Genomic DNA, 21,499 nt, shown 5'->3' with positions numbered 1-21,499 from the left:
CAGGTGCTGCTTAGATTTTTTTCTTATGATTTTGTTTCTCACATGCCGGAAATGGGATTTGGACATAATCCTCACCTAGTGGAAGAGAAAATGTCAGGGCTGTGGTTGTTCTGGCACTGGTTTTTAATGTCTTGCTGTTTTTAAGTGAGTGCAGCGCTATCAGCAATGAGAAAGAGAAGCAGAAGGGCCCTAAAGAGCAGTGAATGAACAGAGAAGGAGGCTGGGTGCTGGAAATGTGGTGGGAAAGTGCTCTGGGACAATGAGTGATGTCCTTAGCGCTGCGATCTTGCTGTGCTGGGAATCGAGCAGCTGGTATCCAGCACTCCAGGCTTTGCTGCCTTTAAAGGCCTTTCCTTAATCCCACTTCACCCAGGACAGGCGGGCTGTCAGATCTGCAAAAGGGAGAGAGGAAAACATGGTCATTTCAACATTTCAGTTAACCTTTAACAAGTCAACTGCCCAGTCTCTCCACAAGAGGAGCCTCATTCAATTGGATCTTTCCAAGTGGAGCTCTTCAGGACAGGAAGCGTGGCAAAAGGGGGATCCCAATGAGAAATATTTGTGTTGTTTAAAATCTTTTAGAAACGGGGGAAGCTGGCCACTAAAATATAATTTTATTCTGTAGTCAAGGGAGCTGTAATCAGTGATATATCAGGAGTCATTTTTCCAGTCATCCAGATAATGTAAATTACTGGGAAAGGAGAAAAAACTCAATTAACTTTTCCTTTCAAGTAGACAGATTGCTTTTTTTCTGCAGACTCTGTCCCTTTGGCACTTCCCTGTAATATAAAAGAGGAATATTTCTAACCACCAACTTTCCCTTTTCCTTACTTTTACAGTATTTTTTTGAAGGCTCATTTTGAAGAACCCTTTCCAACATCTAAAGGAACATATACAGTAACAGAACAGAGTTGGAGAGGAGATTGATTAACTCCAAATGCAAAGTAACAAGAACTACTGAAACCCCCCTCAGCTCCTCCCTGCTCTAAGCAGCACAAAACCTGTTGCCTTCTGAGATTGAGGCCCTGTGTTGGGCAGTTTGGGCAATTTCTCATCTTTACCACGCAGTGGCCGGTGAAAAAATATATTCTAGAGGAAGAAAGGCCTAAATTCATTCCAGCTAAATCAGGGATTAAGTACAAACCAAACAGAAAACTGAATAGAAATAATAATATAATATAATAATGAATAAAATAGAAATAATTACATAAGATTATAAATTGCAAATGGACATTTACTTCCCCATATTTTGAAAATAGCTTGACATTTGAATGCTCTGTCTTGTGTACCCTGGTTCATGTGTTGAACTGTAACGTCTGAGAAACTCTGGGTTACTGGAACATCTGTATTTTAAGAAATTAAGTGCTGTTTGTGTCCAAACCCAGGTGTTTTTCTCAGCCAAGTCCAAGCTAAAGAATACCTTCAAAGAAAACATCGAAAATCTCTAAGGGCTCCATCAGAAAAGAATAATTTCGCACAATTTTTTTTATAAAAAAGTGTAAAAATATATTCTGAGAAGAAAAATCCTTCCTCTTTGTAAAAGGAACCATTCCCCTATAAGTTGTTTTTGAGGGGGGTGTTGTTAATCCATCTTTTCAGAGAAAAAGATCCTCCTTAAAAGAAAGGTAGAGAAGAGGGCGAATTGCAATTTTCTGCTGCAACTCAGTTTGGATTCCCTCTTTTTGAAGGTCATTTCTGCACTGTTTGGGTGCAACAAGTGGCAATTGGCCCTTGTGGAGCAAGCATGACCTCCTTGGAGAGCTATCCCCTAGATAAGAATTGTTCAGTCATGGTGACTAGGCTAAGAAACCCTTCTCCCCTCTTCAGACCCCTTCTTTATCTCCTTATAAAACTATTGCTCATATTCTCTCAACCCCAAACCATTTGGTTTACCAAGCCATAAAAACTCCTGCTTGTATCCAGTTCAGCAGAATGCTTCTGCCACTGGACTTCCCTTTGCAGAAGAAGGCAATAAAGAACTCTGTGGAAGCTCCACGCAGCTCTCCCAAACACACACTCGTGAAGCCCTTGCTCACCGCTGGTGTTCCAGGCTGCCCGCCGGGCGCCGCTCCGCAGGCTCTGCTCCACGTAGGCTCTGGGGTGGCGGCCGGACAGCAGGACGTCCCCAAGCAGGGCGATGTAGGCGGTGGCCAAGCGCAGCGTGTCGATCTTGGAGAGGCGTTTCTCATAGGGGAAGGTGGGCACGTGGCCGCGCAGCGCGTCGAAGGCCGAGTTGATGCTGAGCATCCTCCTGCGCTCGCGGAGGTTGGCGGCGCGGCGCTGCCGGGGCTGCCCCGCCCGGCCCTTGTCCGGCTCAGCGCTGCCAGGACCTGGCCAGGAGGGCTCTGCCAGGCACTCCAGGAGGAAGTTCTCCAGCTGTGCGTCGGGATCTGCCGGCTCCCACAGGAGGGATTCCGCACTGGGGTCTCCCTGCTCCAAGCTGTAGCAAAGTTCCTCCATGCCCTGGCTCACCAAGCTCAAGGGATGCTCACAACTTCAGGTTATCAAGGAAATGGGGTTCTAATTTCATTAACAATTGTGTCCTTGGGGAAGATTGTGGAAAAATTTCCAAGGCTGCAAATCCAAGTGGGACTCAGGATTTAAATACTTCACGTCTTCTCAGCAGGAAGTACTCCATGGCTCCTCTTCTCCTCTCAAAACTAATTAGTGCACGTGCTTCCTTTTTATTAGCTGTCCACTACAAAACAATATTAATGAATGGAAGACAGAATGGGACTTTCTCCTGGAAAATCCATTGAAGCAGTTATTGAGCCCTTCCACAAGTCCAGTCTCTCCGCCTGCTGCTTAGATGAGTTCACTGAGGGATTTTGTTTGGTGAGGAGTGGTTGGAGGAAGGAACAAAATAGTCCTTTATCTTTTTGCTGAAGTGTTAATAGCCCCACAAAATGGGGACAAACAAAATGCTATTATATCGCTGTCACAAACACATGGTGCTGTGTTTGACAGCAGAGCCAGTGGCATCTTCGGCTCCTCTGGAGAGGGAAGGTGTGGGATGCAGTGCTGTACAAAACTGGAGCACAGTGATACCTCATCAAGTAAGCTAACACCACCTCCTTTGGCTGCTGCATTTCCCATTTACACTTGAATCACACATTTGCTCTGTGGACATTCAATGCTCTGTCTCACACCAGAGCTGTAAAACCACACTGGGTGCACTTCTGGAGTGGGCCACACCTCTGGAAGAGCTGGGAACTGGGAGAGCAGCAGGTGTCCAGCATCCCAGGGATGGGGTGGGAGGTGTTAAGCACCACCACAGCTTTGGGGCAGGTACATAATGCAAATGTGTGCTTCATTCTCTTTTATTTCCACAGTGCTTATGCCAAAGTCTAAATGAATTCAGAAATTGTTTAAGTTGCATTTTTAAGGGCTTGAGTGAATGGAAAGGAATCATGTTTGAAGTTAGAGCAAGCCTAAATGCTTTTCCTGAAATATGTCATAAAGAACTTTTATAAAGGTACTTAATCATGCACTTGACTTTTTGCACAGGCTCCCGTCCTGCTGCTGTGTGGTGAAGTTTCAAGAGGCACCTGAGAAGTTTGTGAGCCACAGGCAGATTCCTGGGGGGACAAAGCTCAACAGCTTTGGGTAAAGAGCCAGAGAGCAGAAAACCATTTTCCTTGGATCCCAGAGGATTCTCAGGTTCTCCATCTAACAGCGTCTTAGGGTGCAGTCCTGGCTGCTTTGCTCTGGGAAAAGAGGGATTGACTTTAGGATAAGGCACAGGCTGTTAAAGGTCTGTTGTTAGCAACCTGACATTTTCCCTTGTGGCAATTCTAGCTCTCCCAGGAAGCTTAAGGCAGCGGGAAATGTTCTTGCAGAGTAGTTGTGAGAAGGTGACAGTTTAGAAAATATTAGGGCTGCCTTTGTTCTCCTTGTTGTGCGAATTAAACAGGAAATCCATTAACTGTAAATCTGCCTAAGAAGGGAAAATGCCAAGTGAGACAATTCCAGAATCGTTAAGGTTGGACAAGGGAAGACAAATGGCTGTTAAATAATTCGAGTTTGTATTGCTTCCTCTGGTCAGCTCAGGGCATGAATTTTGCGCTGGTTTTGTAGAAAGAAAATAATTTGTTCTGACGCCAATGTGCCAATGAAGAAAATGTTGGTGTAGTGAAAGTTCACGGTGAACAGACGCTGAATCCCAGCAAGGAACAGGGAAGGAGGGGATGGATGTGGCAGAGGTGGCAGAGCTGAGGTTTGAACTCGGAGTGTTCAATGTGGAGCTCGCTCTGCAATGGTTTCTTTGAAGCCACGGAATCATTACAGCTGGAAAAGACCTTTAAGTTCCTCGAGTCCAGCCATGATCGCAGCTGTATTTCCCAGTTCCCTGGCCAAGCAACCCAAAAGAAACCACTCACTCCAGGTTCTCTTCCAGACACTTCTCACTGTGGAGCTGAGCACTTGGTGGTGCTCATTTGGCACAAGCAGAAGGCGTTTGAAAATACCAAACTGGGAAGAGAACAGCTGCTGGAAAGTGCTCTGGAGGAGAGAGCTGTCCACTGGGAGCAGTGGGCAGAGAGCAGGGGGCTCAGCAGCTCACTCAGTGAGTTTCATCAGCGGGTTCTCCTCTTTGAGCAGATGCTTCTGCAGCGCTCCACGCTCCCTCCCAGATCCATCACCGCTAGCAGCGCTGCATGGGGATACGTCTGGCTCCACAGATGCAGAGCAGATGTTCCAGCAAGCCTCCTTTTAGCATGTTCGAGGGGGATTTGGCTCTCTTGGAGAGACTCTGGACAAAGCAGGAGGGGGAAGGGGAGGGAAAGAAGGAGAAAAGAAGAAAAGAAGAAAAGGTTTCCACTTGGAAAGCCAGCTATGAAAGAGACCGGGTCTCAGGAGAGAAGACAAGGTTCCCATCCCTCACATGAGCAGCCCTCACCACAACTCCAGACCTGCTGCACTCTCAGGGTTTCTGCAGCTCTGCTCATCACAGAGGGAGGGAATGTGCAGATAATTGGGCTAATTTTTCACCTGTCTGGAAGCTGTTGGTTAAGGAATGTCCCAAAGGGATTGAGAGAGTAGGGGTACCACCCTGAACAGGGGTGCTGTTGCTTATGATATGCTGTTATAATTTCAAGAGCTGCTCAACTGCTGTTTCCTCCCAAAGCCTTTCAACTCCAGTGGGATCCAGAAATAACATTTGACTGCTGGTCATTTTTAATCAATAGGGTCTGATGAAAGCAAGTTCTTGAGTCAGGACTCTGCCCTGGATTCATGCCTGTGATAGCAATGGAGTCATCATTGTCTGAGTTTGGATTTTCCAAGTCTGGATATCCACATCTGCCTTTAAAAGCTTTCCTATTCATACTGGGAATGCCTTCCTCAGTTTGTCCCCCTTCCTCTGCTATCTATGTAAGTCCACCCACAGAAAACTTGGTGATTTCATGGTTTTTGGGTAGAAATCTGCTTTCAGGGCGTATTTCCACTGTTGTTTTTATTTTTTTTTGTTTTTTTTTTTTTTTTGTTTTTTTTGTTTTTTGGTTTTTTTTCCTTTCAAGTGCCTTAGAATCTGGAAGCTGTTACCCTGTACCTGAATCTTGAAGATAAATGAGTCACCTGAGGTTATTCTGGAAGTAGGTTTTTCTCTGCCCTTCTTTTTGCATTTTCCTTATTTCAGACTCAGTTTGGGGGACATTCCCAATGATAAAACTGATAATTATTATTAATATTTTCTGCCTCTTTTTTTTCTCCCTGGTAATTTGGCTTGAATACATTTCCATCATCTTTAATTGCTTAATAAAGGGAGTCAGCCCTTGGCCTGGACAAAGAACAGATGGAGAAAGGGCCAGATGCTTCACTTTCAAGTGAGATGACTCCAAAGCACAAGTCCATCATGTCATAGCTGCTAATCAAACTTTACACTGTGCAGCTCATCCTCAGTGCTGGGAATTGGGGCTCAGATGAGCAGATGAAAGAGGCCAGAAAATCCTGGGGAAGGCTTTATCCAGGTGGGACTGTGCAGCCTGTGATGGCGTGGCTCCCTCTGCACGTGTGAGTGAAGACACTGCCAAAATGCAGCTACAGAGGGATCTCCAGGCACTGACTGGTGGAGCTCCCTGGAGTCCCAGTCAGAGGGTGGACACCAAGTTCCTGGAGCTCCTCTGGAGCCACCAGCCAGGCCTGAATTGCTGGGCACATGGTTTGAGGAGAGCTAGGGGCAAGGAAAGTGCAAGTATCATCATTTAGCAATGGAATGTGCTGCTTTTTAACCTGAAACGATTGTGAATGTGAGGGCATAATGTGAGAAGCAGAGCACGGATTTCCAGGGCAAGAGGATTTCAAAGGGCTAACGGCTGGTGCTGGGATGCTCCTGTAATTGTGAAGTGAAGCTTTGTAGAATGTTGATTTAAGTGAAGAAGGTAACAGGACCTTTATTACTCGCTGGGTAGAAACCTCGGATGTCAGAGATTGTGGAGGAAGACACTGGTGAGTGGTTGTTAATATAACTTGGATTTATTTCAAATTTAGCATAAACTAGTCAAGGTAGTCTCTGCTTTAAATGCCTTTGGCATTTAGAAGTGAACACAGAACCTTTAACCTTTCTGCAGAGTTACAGAAAATTAATCCCAGTCTCCAGGAGAAGGAAGGTATTTTCTCTCTCAAAAATCTTTCTCTAAAAACACTCATTGGTGGTTTCCCCTTTCTCCCAGAGCCTTTGACGTGTCAGGGGATGACCTCTGGGCTCCCACTGCCAAGTGATTCCTTTTCCAAGTCACTGCTCTGGGACTGCTTGTGTGAGGGAAGGGTCATTTTTGGGAGATGTTTTGATCTCAAGGAGCATGCAAGTGTTCATGGAGCTTCTGGAGGAAAGTGGTGTTCCTTGTGGAATGGCCTTGGGAAAGCTGCTTGTTCAGAGAAGCTATGGCTGCCCCATCCCTGGAAATGGCTGGGGCTGGACATGGCTTGGAGCCATGGGATAGTGGAAGGTGTCCCTGCCCATGGCAGGGGAGTGGAATGAGATGAGGTTTCAGATCTCTGCCAACCCAAACTATTCCTGATTCTATAATGCTTGAACCCTCTGAAACCTGCTCCCAGCAATTTAACATAATGGTGGGATTGCAGATAATTCCTATGAATAACTTTGTGTCCATATCCAGTGAGAAATATCTCTAGGGAGAAGAAAGTTTGTCATTTATGGCATCCATGTGAAATTTAATGTTGGTCTTAGTGGTTTTATCCACTAAGAACTACTTAGGTTTTATCCACTTTAAAACTTCAAAGTAGTTTTGGATATCTCTGAGTGATGGTTTTAGGTACCTCACTCCCAGAAGGTTTGAGTTGCCCCCATAGAAAATGTGTTTTCTACAAATGCTTGTACAGTTTTTATTGAGGTAGGTTACCCATCCCTGGAACCTTTTCTTTAGGTATAAGAAATCCTGAATATCTGTGGGTTTTGTCATCATTACTTAATAAAGGAAAAACAAGAGAAAAAAACCTCAGTCTCCCATACCTGTTCCAGGGCCTTTTTTCTTAGCCTTCCTGCTTTCCCTAAAGAGGGAGCTGATGGGGAGGCACAGCTGGGAACAGCCAAAATGAGATGGAGAAGAGACCTGTGCTTGCAGCCCTGCCAGAAATCTCATGATCTTTCCCACTTCTGTAGGATTCTGGAGCCTGAATTCCCGCTGGAGAGCAGAGCCTGAAGGCCAGGCTGTGGCTGGGCCAGGACCCATTGCCAGCTCCCCCATCCCTGCTGGCTGCACCTGCACAGCCTGGGGACTGTAAATCCCACAGGTGGCACCTCGTAAACCTGCCTGGAGACCCCGGCTCTGCAAACAGAGTCCCCTGGGCAGCTTTACAGAGTGGTGCCTGCTTGACTGGCAGCTGCTGCTGCTTTATGGAAAGCCAGCACATGTTCCCACTAAAAACCGGGAACGCCGGCTTGGGAAAAGCTCCCCGCCTGCGTGAGAGGCTCAGCCCCACTCTCCATCTGGGAGGTGGCTCTTCCTGGCTTTTTCCAGCCACCTTGGATGTGCCTTGGATGCGATTCAGGGCCTTGGTTGGCTTTGTGGACATGGGGGCAGGACACAGCACACCCCAAACCTGTTTCTCATGGAGAGCTGTCACGCCAGGTTATGGTGATGCTGAGCTGGGCACAGAGAGGAGGGTTGGGTTGCTTTGGGATTTTTTTTTTTTTTTTTTTTAAGTGTTGCAGAAAAGTATTTTCAAAATTCAGAGGCAGAAAAAGCAGAAAACTGGGAATGAGGTTGGGTGCCAGCTGTGACGAGAAACCAGTCTAGAAGAGAAAATCCCATCCCAAATCTGGACAAAGAAAGGAGCAGATGGGGCAACCGAGGCTCCTGCTGTAACCTATGAAAAATGCAAAGATCAAGTCTTAAAGCAATTTTGGAATCACTTAGATGGACTATTTATTGAGTATAGTCGGTGAGGACATCACTCTGAAGTTGAATCCCATGCTAGCATACCCTGCCTGGGAAGTTTGGGATGACCCACATCATTAGATGTTCAGGGATGATGATCCCACTCTATTTTTCAGTGTTTCCTCCTTTTTCCAGCTGGCAGGTCACTGCTGGATCAGAGGAGCCAATGCTCTCTGACAGACAAGTGTCACAGCCATGAGGGGGGAACCAGAGTCTGGGGGACAACCACCAAAGAATCTGGAGATGTGGGCAGACACTTTTTTTCTTTCTTTATTCACCAAGGCCCCAAATAAGTTTATTCACTCAGGTTTTAGGCATGGAAATGTCTGCAAATGCCTGATACTTTCTCCACCCTAGTACATGTCTCCTTTGCTGCCTGGTATTCAGACTGCATCCTCAACCCACGTGGAAAAAAACACTGACATTTCAAAGAGGGTCCAGAATCTTAAAGGTTGGAAAAGCCCTCCAGGATAATCGATCACAACCTTTTAAAACCCCATGTCCATTAAGCCATATCACAAAGTGACACATTCCTCTGTTTTCTGAACACTTCCATGGGTGGTGACTCTCTGCTTTCCTAGGCAGCCTGCTCCAATGCTTGGCCACTCTTTCAGTGAAGAATTTTTTCCTCCTACCCAATCTGAACTTCCCCTGTCATAACTTTAGGGTATTTTCCCTTGTCCTATTGATATTTTCCCAGGAAAAGAGGCCAACCTCAACTTCCCATGATCAATAGTTACAAGCCACAATAGAAATAGAAGCAGCCACAGCTCCAGAAATCCCTAAATTGTTTGGTGGAGGCTGAAGGAGTATGCCAGAGAAATTATCAGCAGATTCTTGTGCTCTTTCCATGAGCATCCAGTGGTGGGAGAGTGTGGAATTCCTGGAAAGGCTGCTCCTGTGAAATTCAGGTACTTTTAATGCCAAGCAAAACTGGTCAATTAGGTGATGATGCTAATTTGAAAAAGCTTCCTCTGTTTTCCATCTGAGTGCATTTGGGGAAGGCTGCTTGTCTCCAGGGTTATGTATTCTTACTTTCCCACCAAAAAAAAAAAAAAAAAAAAAAAAAAAAAAAAAAGAGAAAAGGAAAAACAGCAACAGCAAAAAAGAAACCTAAGCTTTTCCTGCAATCTTCTGCTTCAAAACTTGGCACTCGGAGAGAACTATCAAAACCCATTAGTCTGGCACTGACATTTGAGTCAGTCTTCAAGGAATTTGAGATTTCTAGAGATAGTGGGGGAGGCTTATATGGGAAATCTCTGGAGAAATCTGCGTGCTCTGGGGAGCTCTGCGTAAGTTGTGTTGAGAGCAGCTTTTGGAAAGTGGAGTTATGAGTTCCACAAGCCACTGACAGGAATAACAGCATGGGGAGATGTTGTGCAACACTTCCAGACCTTGAAGGCTCAGCAGCTCATGGCATTCCTGGGCAAAGCTTGGCTCCATTTCATTCCTTATTTTAGCTGGAGAGGTGCACTGAGGTGGTTGGGGGGTTGCTGGTGGGTGGGACATGAACTGATGTCACTGGTCCAGAGGGGCCATGGGATGTCCTGATCTCATGGAGAGTCCTGAAATGCATTTTATGCATTGAAAATCTCATTCCCAAATGGAGAAACTGAGGCACCACTAGCATGTGGAGGAAGGATTAAATCTCACCAGGCTTTCCCCAGTTCCAGAGCTGAGCTCTTGGTAAGTGCCCAGAAAGCCCTGACTGCTTTGTGTCTCAGTGTAGTGCTCTGTATGTGATAAATCCTTCCAGGAAAATGCTGTTTGTTTAAAAGAGTGAGCCCCCTTTTTAAGGCATGATTTGTGTTTTTGATTGTAGGTCAAATAGCAGACACTTCTGATTAATGCAATGTCGAGAGATGGCAAAAAAGAAAAAAAAATAATAAAACAAAAATCACGTGCCTCAGTGGGAAAAAGTAAAAAGGACAAACATCCAGTGCTGTTCAGCATTTTGGGAGGTGGGGAAATGAACAGGAAAGATCATACCTAAACAGAAAGCCAAAGCCAGTGCTTACAATTGCCAAGACATCAGCCAAAAGGAAAACACAACTTTGATGGCAGTAAAATCATGTATGAGTCATGATGGGCCAAGAACAAGTTTGCTTTCTTTTCCCCCCTCATTGAGCAGATGATGATTAAAAGATAAATCATGCCTGGAGTCAAATCAAGTGATTGGATTAAAGTTTAGTTGAGTATTTAGAGACTGTTTGGGACACAATGGAAAGCTAATTGAAAACTTACATTTGTGAGACCCTTGAACTCTCCAGCTCTTAATAAAATACTACTGCAAAGTACACAAGGGTTCCCTGTGGGAGAGATTCCTCTCCACAAGTGCTTTTGCTCCTCAGGTATGTGGAGAAATGGAATTCATTTTCTCCACAAGTTCTCCAAAGAAAGGCATGTTCGTGATCGTAACTCAGCTATTGCTCATGGTGCAGTAACTTACTCTGTTCAGCTCACTGAAAAGCGGTGAAGCAAGACAAAAGAAAGTCACTTCTTGAAAAAGAAGGAAAAAAAAGAAATAAATAGAGGATTTAATCACTTCATTCTTGTAACTAATCTTTGTTCTTCCGAGCAGCTGGTATTCCAGAGTGACTGGCTGCCTGCACTGGGCTGAAGTGACTCTGGAATCTTAAAAACGATGTACAAATTCCTTCTAGATGTGCTGTAGTGGGACATGTCATGCTTTATTTGGGCTCATAATGTAATTGCACTCTGGAACCACCCCCAGTTCTTCAGGAACATACCCATCCTCCAAAGCATTGTTCTTTCTGGTGGAAATACCAAGTGAAAACTACAAATGAAGAGAATAAACTCCCCTGTGTCTTCACACACACAAACAGGCAGAAATTGAAAACCTGGCTCTTCATGTGGCCTCTGTGTGACCAAGCACGAGCCTTCCTTGGGAATCCTGAAGGCAAGCTGCAGAAACTCTGACCAGGTTCATTTACTCCCTCTGCACTGTGGTTTTCATGGAACAAAATGGGTGATGAATGGGAGCATGGCAGAACTACCTTCTCCAAATGTGCAAGGTTTTATACTTCTCTAACTACTTTGACCTTTGGAGCAGTTGTTTGGGGGTTTTTTCTGCAGTAGGATGTGTTTGTGCGGACACCACAGGTGGTAGAGAAGGCTTGGGGGACAAAATGGGAAGAAATTATTATGCTGATTTTAGCTGATGAATATAGGAATGCTCAAAGAGTGCTTTCCTATTCTTACTGAGAAAAGATATTTCCTAATGTTTCAAGTGTTTCTATGCCTTGTTTCTGCTGGTGTCTGAAACTCCACAGTCTGTCCCCAGGTTCTGGCTTCCTCTTTTCTTTTTATTAGCTGAAGGGCTTAGTGTGGCTCCCTATTATTTTTCACCCTATAACTTTTTCACCTTTTTAACTTCTTCACATGTGTCCAAAACCTCCTGGCATTCCCTTTCCTCAGGTCATGTAGTCACAACCTCACCTTGGCTAAGACAAGCACAGGTATCTCTGAAGCCCATGGCCTCATGCAGCTTGGCCACACCTGCTGGAGACAGCTGAAGCAGGTGAAGACAAGAAATGTGGGATGAATATTCTGGGGAAATTCAAGTCACAAATTGACTTCAGCAGAGCTTTCACTGAGTGTATCCTGTCTCACATGCATCAAACAATTAAAATCTTAGATTAGTTGTAAATAGATCCACGATAGATCTTCTGTTTGTGCTAATTAATGCCCATTGTTTGCATCAGAACAGGCAGTTCCCTCACTGGGCAGCAGTGCTGTGCAATGTGTCCACGACAGCCCATCATGCTTCTTCTTAACAGCTGTGCTTTGTTCTTCACTAGGAAGCTTTACTGTGTCTTAAAGTGATTAATGTGTTCTGGGAGGAGTGGGTAGGGAGCCATCAGTCACAAATTATGGGACACTCCTGGATTAGAGGGAGATGGATCAGGAAGATTAATAAATTTCTTCTCTCCATTGTTGCCAATTCCAAGAGGTTTTGCCCCAGAGCAGAAGCATGTGGGATGGAGGCAGCCCTGGAGGTGACACCAGGTCCTGCTCGAGGTCAGTTGCCTGAGTATGAGCTCTCTGTGTGGAGCTGCCAGGAGAAGGCTGGAGTGAGGAACATTTTGAAGCTGGAGAAAGCTACTTTGGGGGTAATGGTGCTCACAGAGCTCTGGGGAGAAGTCTCAGTGCCTAAAGGGGCTGTGAGAAGCCTGAAGAGGCATTTTTTGCTGGTAGGACAAGGGGGAATGCCAGAGGATTGGGTTAGATGGGGCGTTAGGAAGAAATTCTTCCCTGTGAGGGTGGTGAGGCCCTGACACAGGGTGCCCAGAGAAGCTGTGGCTGAACTGACTGGGGTCATGGTGCTGAGTGTTGCCTGGCATGGGAAAATTGCCTTGAATTCCTGGCCATGGGGAAATGAGGAGCTGAGGGGGCTTTTAATCTGGTCCTGGTCAAAAAGAAAACTTATCTGCTTTCTAGCATGTTCTGAGCTTGGAGAGCACCTCTGGAATAACAAGCTGAATGTGGCCTGTGACCATAGAATCCCAAAATGGTTTGTCTTGGAAGGGATCTTAAAAGACCTCCTTGTTTCAACATCCTGCCATGGGCAGGGACATCTTCCACTATCTCAGGTTGTTCCAAGCCCTGTCCAGCCTGGTGTTGGACACTGCCAGGGATCCAGGGGCAGCCACAGCTGCTCTGGGCACCCTGTGCCAGGGCCTGCCCATCCTCTGAGTATGCAAGAACTCTGTGTAAGAGCCATAACTATGAGTAGATTTGAAGTCCTGAGTTTGAGGCTGTGATATCTCGTAGTGTGGCATTTTATCAAATAACCTGTAGGTCTCCTTGCAATACAGCCATTGGATTTGATGAGTTGGGCTCTGAGTGCTTTGACTCAGGCCACAGCCTTTATTGGGCCTCATAAAAAAGGTATGCATGATTTCAGGCTCTCCTCCCCTCCTGCATAACTCAACTTCTCCACTCTAATGGAAGTACTAATAATTATAACAATAGGGGATGTGCATTATCCTGAGGGCCTGTGCTCTGCATCCCCCCTTCCCCTGAGAGCTCCTCTGTCAACTGCTCTTAATATTCCTGAGCTCTTTGCAACCCTTATGGTTAGAAAAACTTCCATGAGGGGGAAACACACAAAAAACACAACCCAGAGCTGAACAAATCACGCTGGGTGGAGTCTGGGGACACAGAGCCCTGGATGGATGCTCCCAGGACGGCACGAACATCTTCCTCCCGCCTTGGAGAACAACTGGGTTCGATTACGTGTTGCGCAAACGCGCTCTGGTTTGGTTTTCCCCTCGGAAGACGAGGGCAGATGTTGTGCTCTGAGGCTGCCATGGGGTTCCAGCCCCTGGGCTGTGCCTCAGGACTGAGTCTCCCACTTTGCAACGCTCCTTTTGGGGATGGACAGGCAGCTGGAAAGGGCATTGGGAGCTGCTGGATGTCTTTGCTGCCCACCAAACACCCTGTGCTTTGTGCCTATGGAAGTAAAGGCAATTTGAGGCAATTTGGGGCCAAGAGACGCCAAAACTCGAAGTATGAACATGAAGGGATTTCTGTGCTGAGCTCTGGGCCACCTCCATGGAGTGTTATAGGGTACTAATATGTGTTTCCTTTGGGGAAAATAAAGGAATCTCCTGGATGTGAGAGCCCAGAGTTTGTGCTGTGGCCATGGAAGTCCTTTGAGAAAGCCAAGCACGTGTGCTGGCCTTCCCCTCAAAGCAAATATTCTTTGTGCAAGCTAATAATTTTAGCAGGGATTCCTTTCTTCCTCTTGAGGAGAGTTAAATGAAGTTATGGGTCAGTGAGAGGGCATCTGTACAGCACTGAGGAAGAATTTCCAAGCCTTGAGTGTAGTCCCTTCATTTGGAGAAGGCCTGGTCAAACTGGCTTTCCAAAACATTTTCTTTATTAACGATTTAATCGGTGTGGTACTTTTTGCTAGTTTGCAGAGGCTGCTAAGCCCCTCTGAACTAGAAGCACTCAATGGATGGAACTGACAAGAAGCTGAGGGAAGTTTTAACCATTTCCATTCATAAAACAGAACTTCCCAGTAGTTTCCACCATATTTGTCTAAGTTTTTGGATACAAGTACTGTGTCATTTCCAGGAGTGAGTGGTGTTGTTCCTTCTTCCAGCTGGTAAAAATGCATTCCCATCTAGGTTTGGAAATGCCAACACAGATCCTGTATGCCAAGGTCATTCTGCATTCAGATTCTCAGGTTCACCCCAAATCCTTTTTGTTCTGAAAGCTCTCTGAGTACTGGTATATGTTCAGACCTCCAGTATGTAGGAATGGGGCAGCCAATAGCTCTCCTCGGGGCTGTAATATCTTCACTCAGAAACCACTTTAAATCAGAATCGAAGCTCAATGAGGACTGCGCATTCACCAGTGAAATTAATAACTGGCTGTTGAGTTTGTAGTTCCCTTGAAAAGGCATTGGGTAAAAAAAACTGACTCGTGATGGGAGAACAGGGGCCAGAAACTGAAACTAATCTTAATGAAAAAGGGTATCCAACAAGCCGCAGGGCTGTAAAATCTGCCTGATCAAATCTCCACTGGACCATACTTCCTTGCATCCCGATTTTGAAAGCCCAATTTCCTGCGAGATTGCATGATTATTATTTTTTAATCTAAAATGTATGGCCGCAAGAAAAAAAAAAAGGAAAAAAAAAAAGGCATTTAAAAATAAATAAATCTGGCGACGCAAATGAGATCACGGAGTGGTTTGCTGGAAATGCCGAACATTGTGTTGCCCAGAACTTGGCATTTATGGAAATGACCAGCGGGGAGGAAATGGAATTGTTCTCATGGCCGGTGTCAACTTGGATCATCGAGCCATGCCGCAGATTTGGCATCCCTGATGGAAAAGAGAGGCTTTCCAGGCCGGTACAATCCCGCTGCAGAGCGTCAGTCGTTGCGTAGGTTGGGGTCGGCGAGGATTGACAACAGGGAGGGACAGCATTCTATGAGTCTGGCGCTTTCGTGTCTCAGATTAATGATCTTCCAATCTGGTTTTCAGGCACACAGACTCAGTCACACGTAAATAAAAAACAGAGGGAAGCTTTTAAGAGACTCAGAGGCTTGGTATTCCAAGCAACAGTGAGAGCAATGCCTTGCGAAGGACACCCTGTGGAGTGGGGCCTTTGTGCCTCACCTTTTCCCTGGCATTTCTCTCTGAAGGGATTCCAAGCTCTTTTTCCCACTGAGCTGTTGGTCCTGGTTTCAAATTAAAATTGAGGCTTGCCTTAGCAGGGTTCTTCAAAAGACAGGTGCTGCTGGAAGGTGGTACCTTCCTCCAGTGGTGGAAAATCTGATGTGGTCCCTGGGGAAGTCTCTTTGTAGGGAGCTAAAATCTAAGGCAGCTGCTCTTCCTTATCTTTCCTGGTGTGGGGAGATCCCTACGGCTGGGGAGGATGTACTCCTGAAGGTCTCAGGAGCTGTAGTCCAGGAGGACACAGCTGTGCCAGAGGTGCAGGAGGCTGAAGCTTGCAGTGGTGGTGCTGGGTCAGCACAGGACAGGAGTTGCATCTAAGAAGTGGCTCTCATGGCATTTTTCAAATGGAATTCCAGGCAGAAAACCAGGCCAAGAAGGCAAAGCTGTTGTCATATGACCCCTCTTGTGTTTGATATTTCACAAGCCTCTGGTGGAGCAGCCCCACCTGGTCTGGTCAGGCTGTGCCAGCACCGCGGGCCAAGATTCAATAAAGTTATTGTTTCCAATTAAAAAAAAAAACCCCCACATGAGAGCTGTAGGAACGGCAAAGCCACAGCTTGGCAGGGGACGGGCTCGAGCACCACTTCACTGCAGGAACAGCATTAAAGCCCCATCCTATTCCCACTGAAACTGATGGCAAAGCTCCCACAGAGGTCAGTGCGAGCAGGATCAGGATCAGGATCAGGATCAGTATCAGCCCCCCATTCATGGTTGGGGTGGTTCCACCATGGCCTCACTCTTGTTTTGGGGTCTGTGGCTGTTCCAGCGAGGCAGCACTGCTGAGTGTGGGTCAGGACAGGAATTGCATCTAATCAGTGCCCTGTAGTTCTCCGTGCATTTATCAAATGGAATTTCAGGCAGAAAACAAAGGGATTGAAAGGTTGAAAAACAAGGAAGGAATGTGCACTTGGCAGCTCTGCTAACCAGATGTTTGTTTCTTTTTTCTTGTTCTCAACAATGACTAAAAAACTCGTGAAACAGTCTCGGGCCCAGCGCAAGGTCAGCCCGAAAAGTAGGTAAGAGGTGTCGCAACAAGGCGGAACGGACAGCTGGGGATGGAAAATGTTAATTTGTCCCAGGACCCGGGCCTGTGGCTCAGAAAGCACGGCCCAGCCTCCAAAGGCCTGGGCACACATGCTGCTCTCCCTTCCCAGCGCAGGCCCCGGCGGGCATGCCAGGATCTCCTGTAAATCCACAGCATTCCCTCCGCGCTGGCCCGTGTGAACTGCTTCCGAGGGCAGGCAGAGCAGAAAGCAGCCAGTGCTAGGGTGGATGTATATTCTCATACCATTTCCTGGGAAAGGCCTGAGCAGCAGCAAGTTGCAGCTTGTGTGGTTTTGTGGGAGAGAACAGCACTCACGGAGTCATTTTTTATTATATGACAGTTTTCATTGCATTGCGAGAACTGCCTTCCTGAAGAATCCCTGAGTTTTTTGATAAAATCAGTCCAAAAAGGGAAAATTATCAAGTGGGAACTGGCAGCACAATGCCGTGAGGTTGCAGAGTTGTGAATTGATTCTCTGGCCTCTCTGCTCCATCACCCCTGACAAGGTGCACTTCTTCAGCAGTGTCTCCTGAAGGCTGTTCCCAGGACCAGCATCTTTTTCCCTTGTTTCAGAGAAGAAACACCTCATTAATCAGTCTGCAGGCAAAGCCGATAAATTTTAAAAAATGAAAAGAGGAAAAAAAGAAAATACTATTAATTTTTACTAGCAAGGAAGCTGAGCCAGAGAGGTAGAAGTGACTCATTTGTGACTTGCTCGTCCATTAATGATGGGATTAGGAGCTGAGCTCTTGTTATCTGACCAGCTGGCTCTTTTTCAGATCACATCTGTCCAGTAGTGGCTCCACAGCCAAACAGCAAGTTTGGCTAGGAGGCAGAGCTTTACTAAATTGGTGTGCAGGAGATTGGGATTGCCTGACCTTTAATTTAAATCACCATCACAAACAAATAATGTTTTAACAACCGTTTTATCAGGTACCACCACTTTCAGGGAAACAAAAAAAAGAAATCAGGTGTATTTAAGTTATACAGGAACGCTTCATTGGGCTGTGTGTGAGAGTGATTCAGGATTTTGGATATCCAGCTGGGTTGGGATCAGCTGAGCTGGGGCCAGCAGCTGCTCATCAGTACTCAACAAACCTGTCCAGCTTAATGCTCGTGAGCATGATGTGGATTAATCCGTGAGTAAAAACTAGACTGCGCTGCTCAAGGAGGACAATCCTGGGCAAAACAAAAGCTGCAGTCTCCAGAAAAAAATGCTGTGAGTGTGGTTCCAGAGTGTCAGGAGGCTGCATAAAGGCAGTGAGGATGCTCTTCTCACCTACTTTTGCTGTCTCACCAGCACTTGACTCCCAAAGTCAGCTTTGACCCACGTCCAAGTTGATTCCTTTTCATCCTACAGCTTTGGCGTAACAGGGATGTAGAGCAGCAGGGATGCTCCTCTCGCCACCCCCTGGGCTCAGGTACACCATTAACAAGCTCAGAGAAGAGCAGCTCTTGTCTGGACCACCTCAGTATGCAGAGGGAGAAGATGAAAGGAGGTTCCTTCTAGAAGAGCTCCTGTCAAGAATCCAAGCTCATTTTTATCCATGGTGCAGCAGGGATGTGGCTGATCTGCTGTGATAAACCCCACCAAACCATCCTTCTTGATGACATGGAACCTCAGGGGAGGTTTAGGTTGGCTCTCAGGAAAAATTCTTCCTCCAGAGGGTGCTGGGCACCACCCAGGCTCCCCAGGGAAGTGGCCCCAAGGCTGCCAGAGCTCCAGGAGTATTTGGACACTGCTCCCAGGGATTCACAGGCTGGGATTATTGGGGTGTCTGTGCAGGGACAGGGGTTGAGCTTCATGATCCTTGTGGGTCGTTCCAGGGCAGAATATTCTATGATTCCTGTGGCTGAAGCAGCATTTCCTCTGCCTGCCAGCACTCCCTAATGCCCTTGGGCAAGGCAGACCATCAGTGCAAGGGGTCTCTCCCTCACAACTGGATCACTTTCCTGTTGAATCTGGGTGGTGTGAGGAGAAGTTTTATTCCGTGTTTGGGAGAAACACTAGCCAATCCTCCCTCCTCCTTCTGCTCCCCAGATCTCTGGCTTTCTTCAGAACCACACTGAAAATAATTTTTTGTTTGTTTAGGGAGTTTCTGGGAGCCTCAGGTTTGTTTTCCTCCATCCTCCCTCCTGCCAGCACTGGAAGTGCCAGAACATAAAAGAGAGTCCTTCCTCTTGGAGTCACTGGCCATGGTTAGAAGGAGTAGTGCCAGGAATCTCAGGAGAAATCTGCTCCTGATCTTCCCAGCACAGCCTTGCAGAGTGGAGGGATGGAGAAGAGCTAAGCAAAGCATCTGGGTTGCTGGATGCCAGCAGAGCCTGCGCTCCAGCTGGGAATGTGTCGTAGATTCCTTCAATGAGGACAGTGGCATGCGAGCCAAGGCCAGAGGGAGGTGATGGCCATCTGCCAGCAGCTTGTCTGTGCCCAAAAGCCTCCATTCACTGGGTACTTAGTGCAGATGATAAAGCAAAACCTTCAGACCCACATTTTTGACCACTCCAGTGCCACCGTGGGCTTCAGGGATGGTTTTACCCAAACCCTCTCTGCCTCCCACCTGCCCCAAAAGCTGCTTTGGAAAAAAACCCTTGTTCCTGCTTCAATCTGAGGAATGGGAGTGACCCAGGAAAGTTTGATTCTACCTTCATGGGCTTCCAGGGTGGAGTCAAGCCCTTCTGCTCCCAAGAAGTTGTTGGTGGGAGCCAGAGAGATGTCCAAGGAAAGGCACTGAGCCCTCGTTTTGCTGCTGTTGTGCTGAGGTGCCCAAGTTCCCATCAGGGAGGTGCCATGCAGGGAACAACCAAATATTCCTGCAGCCCAATGTAGATAGTGGCAGAAGGCCTTAGGTTTTGGGGGCTTCTGGGTAGGATCAGCTGGAATTTGACATCTGACATGCCAAAAAGCAGAAATCTACTCTTGCTTAGGTGTGGGTACTACACTGGGAGGTGGGAAGTGTATCCTGCAGATGAAGGAGCTTCAAATTCTGGCATCAAGGTCATCTGTGAGCATAGATAAAAATCTGCTTTGGCCACTGAGGACTTAAAAGCATGCAAGAGGATTTGGGATTTCCCAGAATGTCCCCTGTGCATCCAAGGACAATGACATCACAGGACAGCATGGTCTTCTTGTGCCCACCCGGTGTGATCCCTTGCTGAGGGCAGCCAGGAGTTGAGTGGATCCCTAACTGTGTGTGAACCTTTCCTTGCTCAGTTGCTGTTATCTCATTTCATGCTTTTCCTTGGCTGCAATCCCAGCAGGATTCTTCCAAAGAGGTCTGTGTGAGCTGGGAGAGGAGCATCATCCTTAAAGGTGAGTGTTTGGGGGCATTTTGTCTCTTACTCCCTCGCAGCATTCAGATGTGCCAGGTTTGGATTCCTGCCTGACCTTTTCCCTCTGCTCTCCAGCCCTCCTGCAGCTCCAGAGACTCTTACCTTTCAGCCATCATTCAGAAGTCTCAGAAATTCCTTGGTCAAGGCCTAGATACCCTTCTTTTCTACACCAGTACCCAAATAACTGAGCTGTCCCCCTGTGAGCTCCCAACTCCATGGAAAAGATAGGGTGAAAAGTTCAGGAAACCACGATCCATTTCACAGCAGACCTGCAAAGCACAAATATTAATACCAATAAAACAAGGAGGGGGTGGTGGTGGAATTCAGTTGCCAGTGGCTGACAGACCTTCAAATCCTCGAACTGGGAGCAAGGTTTTTAATCCACACACAATAAACTGTCCCACCTCCAGCAGCAGGAGTAAACTGCCTTTTTAAAGGTGGATTATCACCAAAAAAAACATCCCCAAAAACCTCTGCCATTGCAGAGTTTTGCTGTAAACCATCAGCCTGGATATATTTTATGATGTGATTTATAGAGAGTTTGTTTCTTAAGACTCAAAGCAACATTGCTATAAAAGTATAAAAGATGCATGTTTTCGTGAAGAATGAATGCCACTGCCTTTTTTCCCCTCATGGGGAATCTGCTGGGTGGGTTAACACCACTTGGAAAGATGAATTCTTCATGTGTGGGCATCCACTGGCAGCCTTGGAGGAGATGATTGTGTCATTATCCTTCTGGTCAGCAGCAGCCCCACAGCTGCTCCTCAAGCTTAGAGATTAATTAACGAGTTGGAAAACAAGAGGAATGTGCTTCCTTGTGCTCCCATCACCAGTTTGGCTGATTCCTCCCTCTGCAGGCATTTTCACATCCTTGTGCAGCAGGGTTGGAGTTGCTGCTGCCTGTTTAAATCATGGAATAGATTAGATAATCCCTAGGCCTTTTCCACCTCTAGCACTTGTGGTTCTGCTTAAAGAGCTGTCAAGTCCTGGATTTAAAAGGGCAGAACAAGCCAAGGCTTTTGAGGTTCTGCTGGGAGGATTACAACTTGCAACACATTCTAAAGCCTTCCAAAAGTGCCTGCAATTTCAGGTTTCCGGACAGAAAGTGTTATTCAGCTTTCTGCGGATCTTCTTTGTAGTTCATCACACAATCCCAGTTTTCCTTCTTCATCTTTTCCTTCAGCCTGTCTAGTCTGAGACTGCCTCCAGTGGGAACATGCCTTCCCTTTCATCATTTTTGACTGAAGATGTTTGCCTGTTGCTGGAGCAAAACAAGTTTCCTTATAATAAAAAAAAAAACCCAACAAACAAAACAACAAACCTGCTTCCGCCAATTCACTTTTAAATGTGGCTCTTGGAATTTATAGGAAAGTAAAGGGTCCTAGGGAAGAGAACTGTAGTATTATAATCATGCCAAATGTACAATAAAACCAAACCAACCCCTGATACATCTTTGGCCTCCTTGCTTTTGTTGTGATATATAGGCTGCTCATAGCCATCGATGGTGAGGGT

The 21,499-nt window shown here is 46.5% G+C and overlaps 1 protein-coding gene and 1 long non-coding RNA gene across 3 annotated transcripts; one reads left to right on the top strand and one right to left on the bottom strand.

The window, feature by feature from the left end:
* Window positions 1–354: 354 nt before the first annotated feature.
* LOC306804711 (helix-loop-helix protein 13-like) lies at window positions 355–2,460 on the bottom strand (the record flags this gene model as incomplete). The annotated part of the gene is made up of 2 exons (XM_079311669.1): window positions 355–392; window positions 2,037–2,460. The coding sequence occupies 2 exons, from the start codon at window positions 2,458–2,460 to the stop codon at window positions 355–357; spliced, it is 462 nt and encodes a 153-aa protein (XP_079167795.1).
* A 1,044-nt stretch (window positions 2,461–3,504) lies between these two features.
* Window positions 3,505–9,155, top strand: LOC306804712. 2 transcript variants are annotated; one of them, XR_013774975.1, is made up of 3 exons: window positions 3,505–3,606; window positions 5,517–5,591; window positions 6,669–9,155. It is a non-coding gene; the product is annotated as an uncharacterized lncRNA (long non-coding RNA). The 2 variants fall into 2 exon arrangements; XR_013774976.1 differs by lacking the exon at window positions 3,505–3,606 and adding an exon at window positions 4,474–4,564.
* Window positions 9,156–21,499: the final 12,344 nt, after the last annotated feature.

The sequence above is a fragment of the Erithacus rubecula genome (genome assembly GCF_903797595.1).
Source record: "Erithacus rubecula genome assembly, chromosome: 8".
Taxonomy (NCBI): Eukaryota; Metazoa; Chordata; class Aves; order Passeriformes; family Muscicapidae; genus Erithacus; species Erithacus rubecula.
Note: the sequence above shows the minus strand (reverse complement) of the source record. Positions and strands in the feature narration are given on the sequence as shown.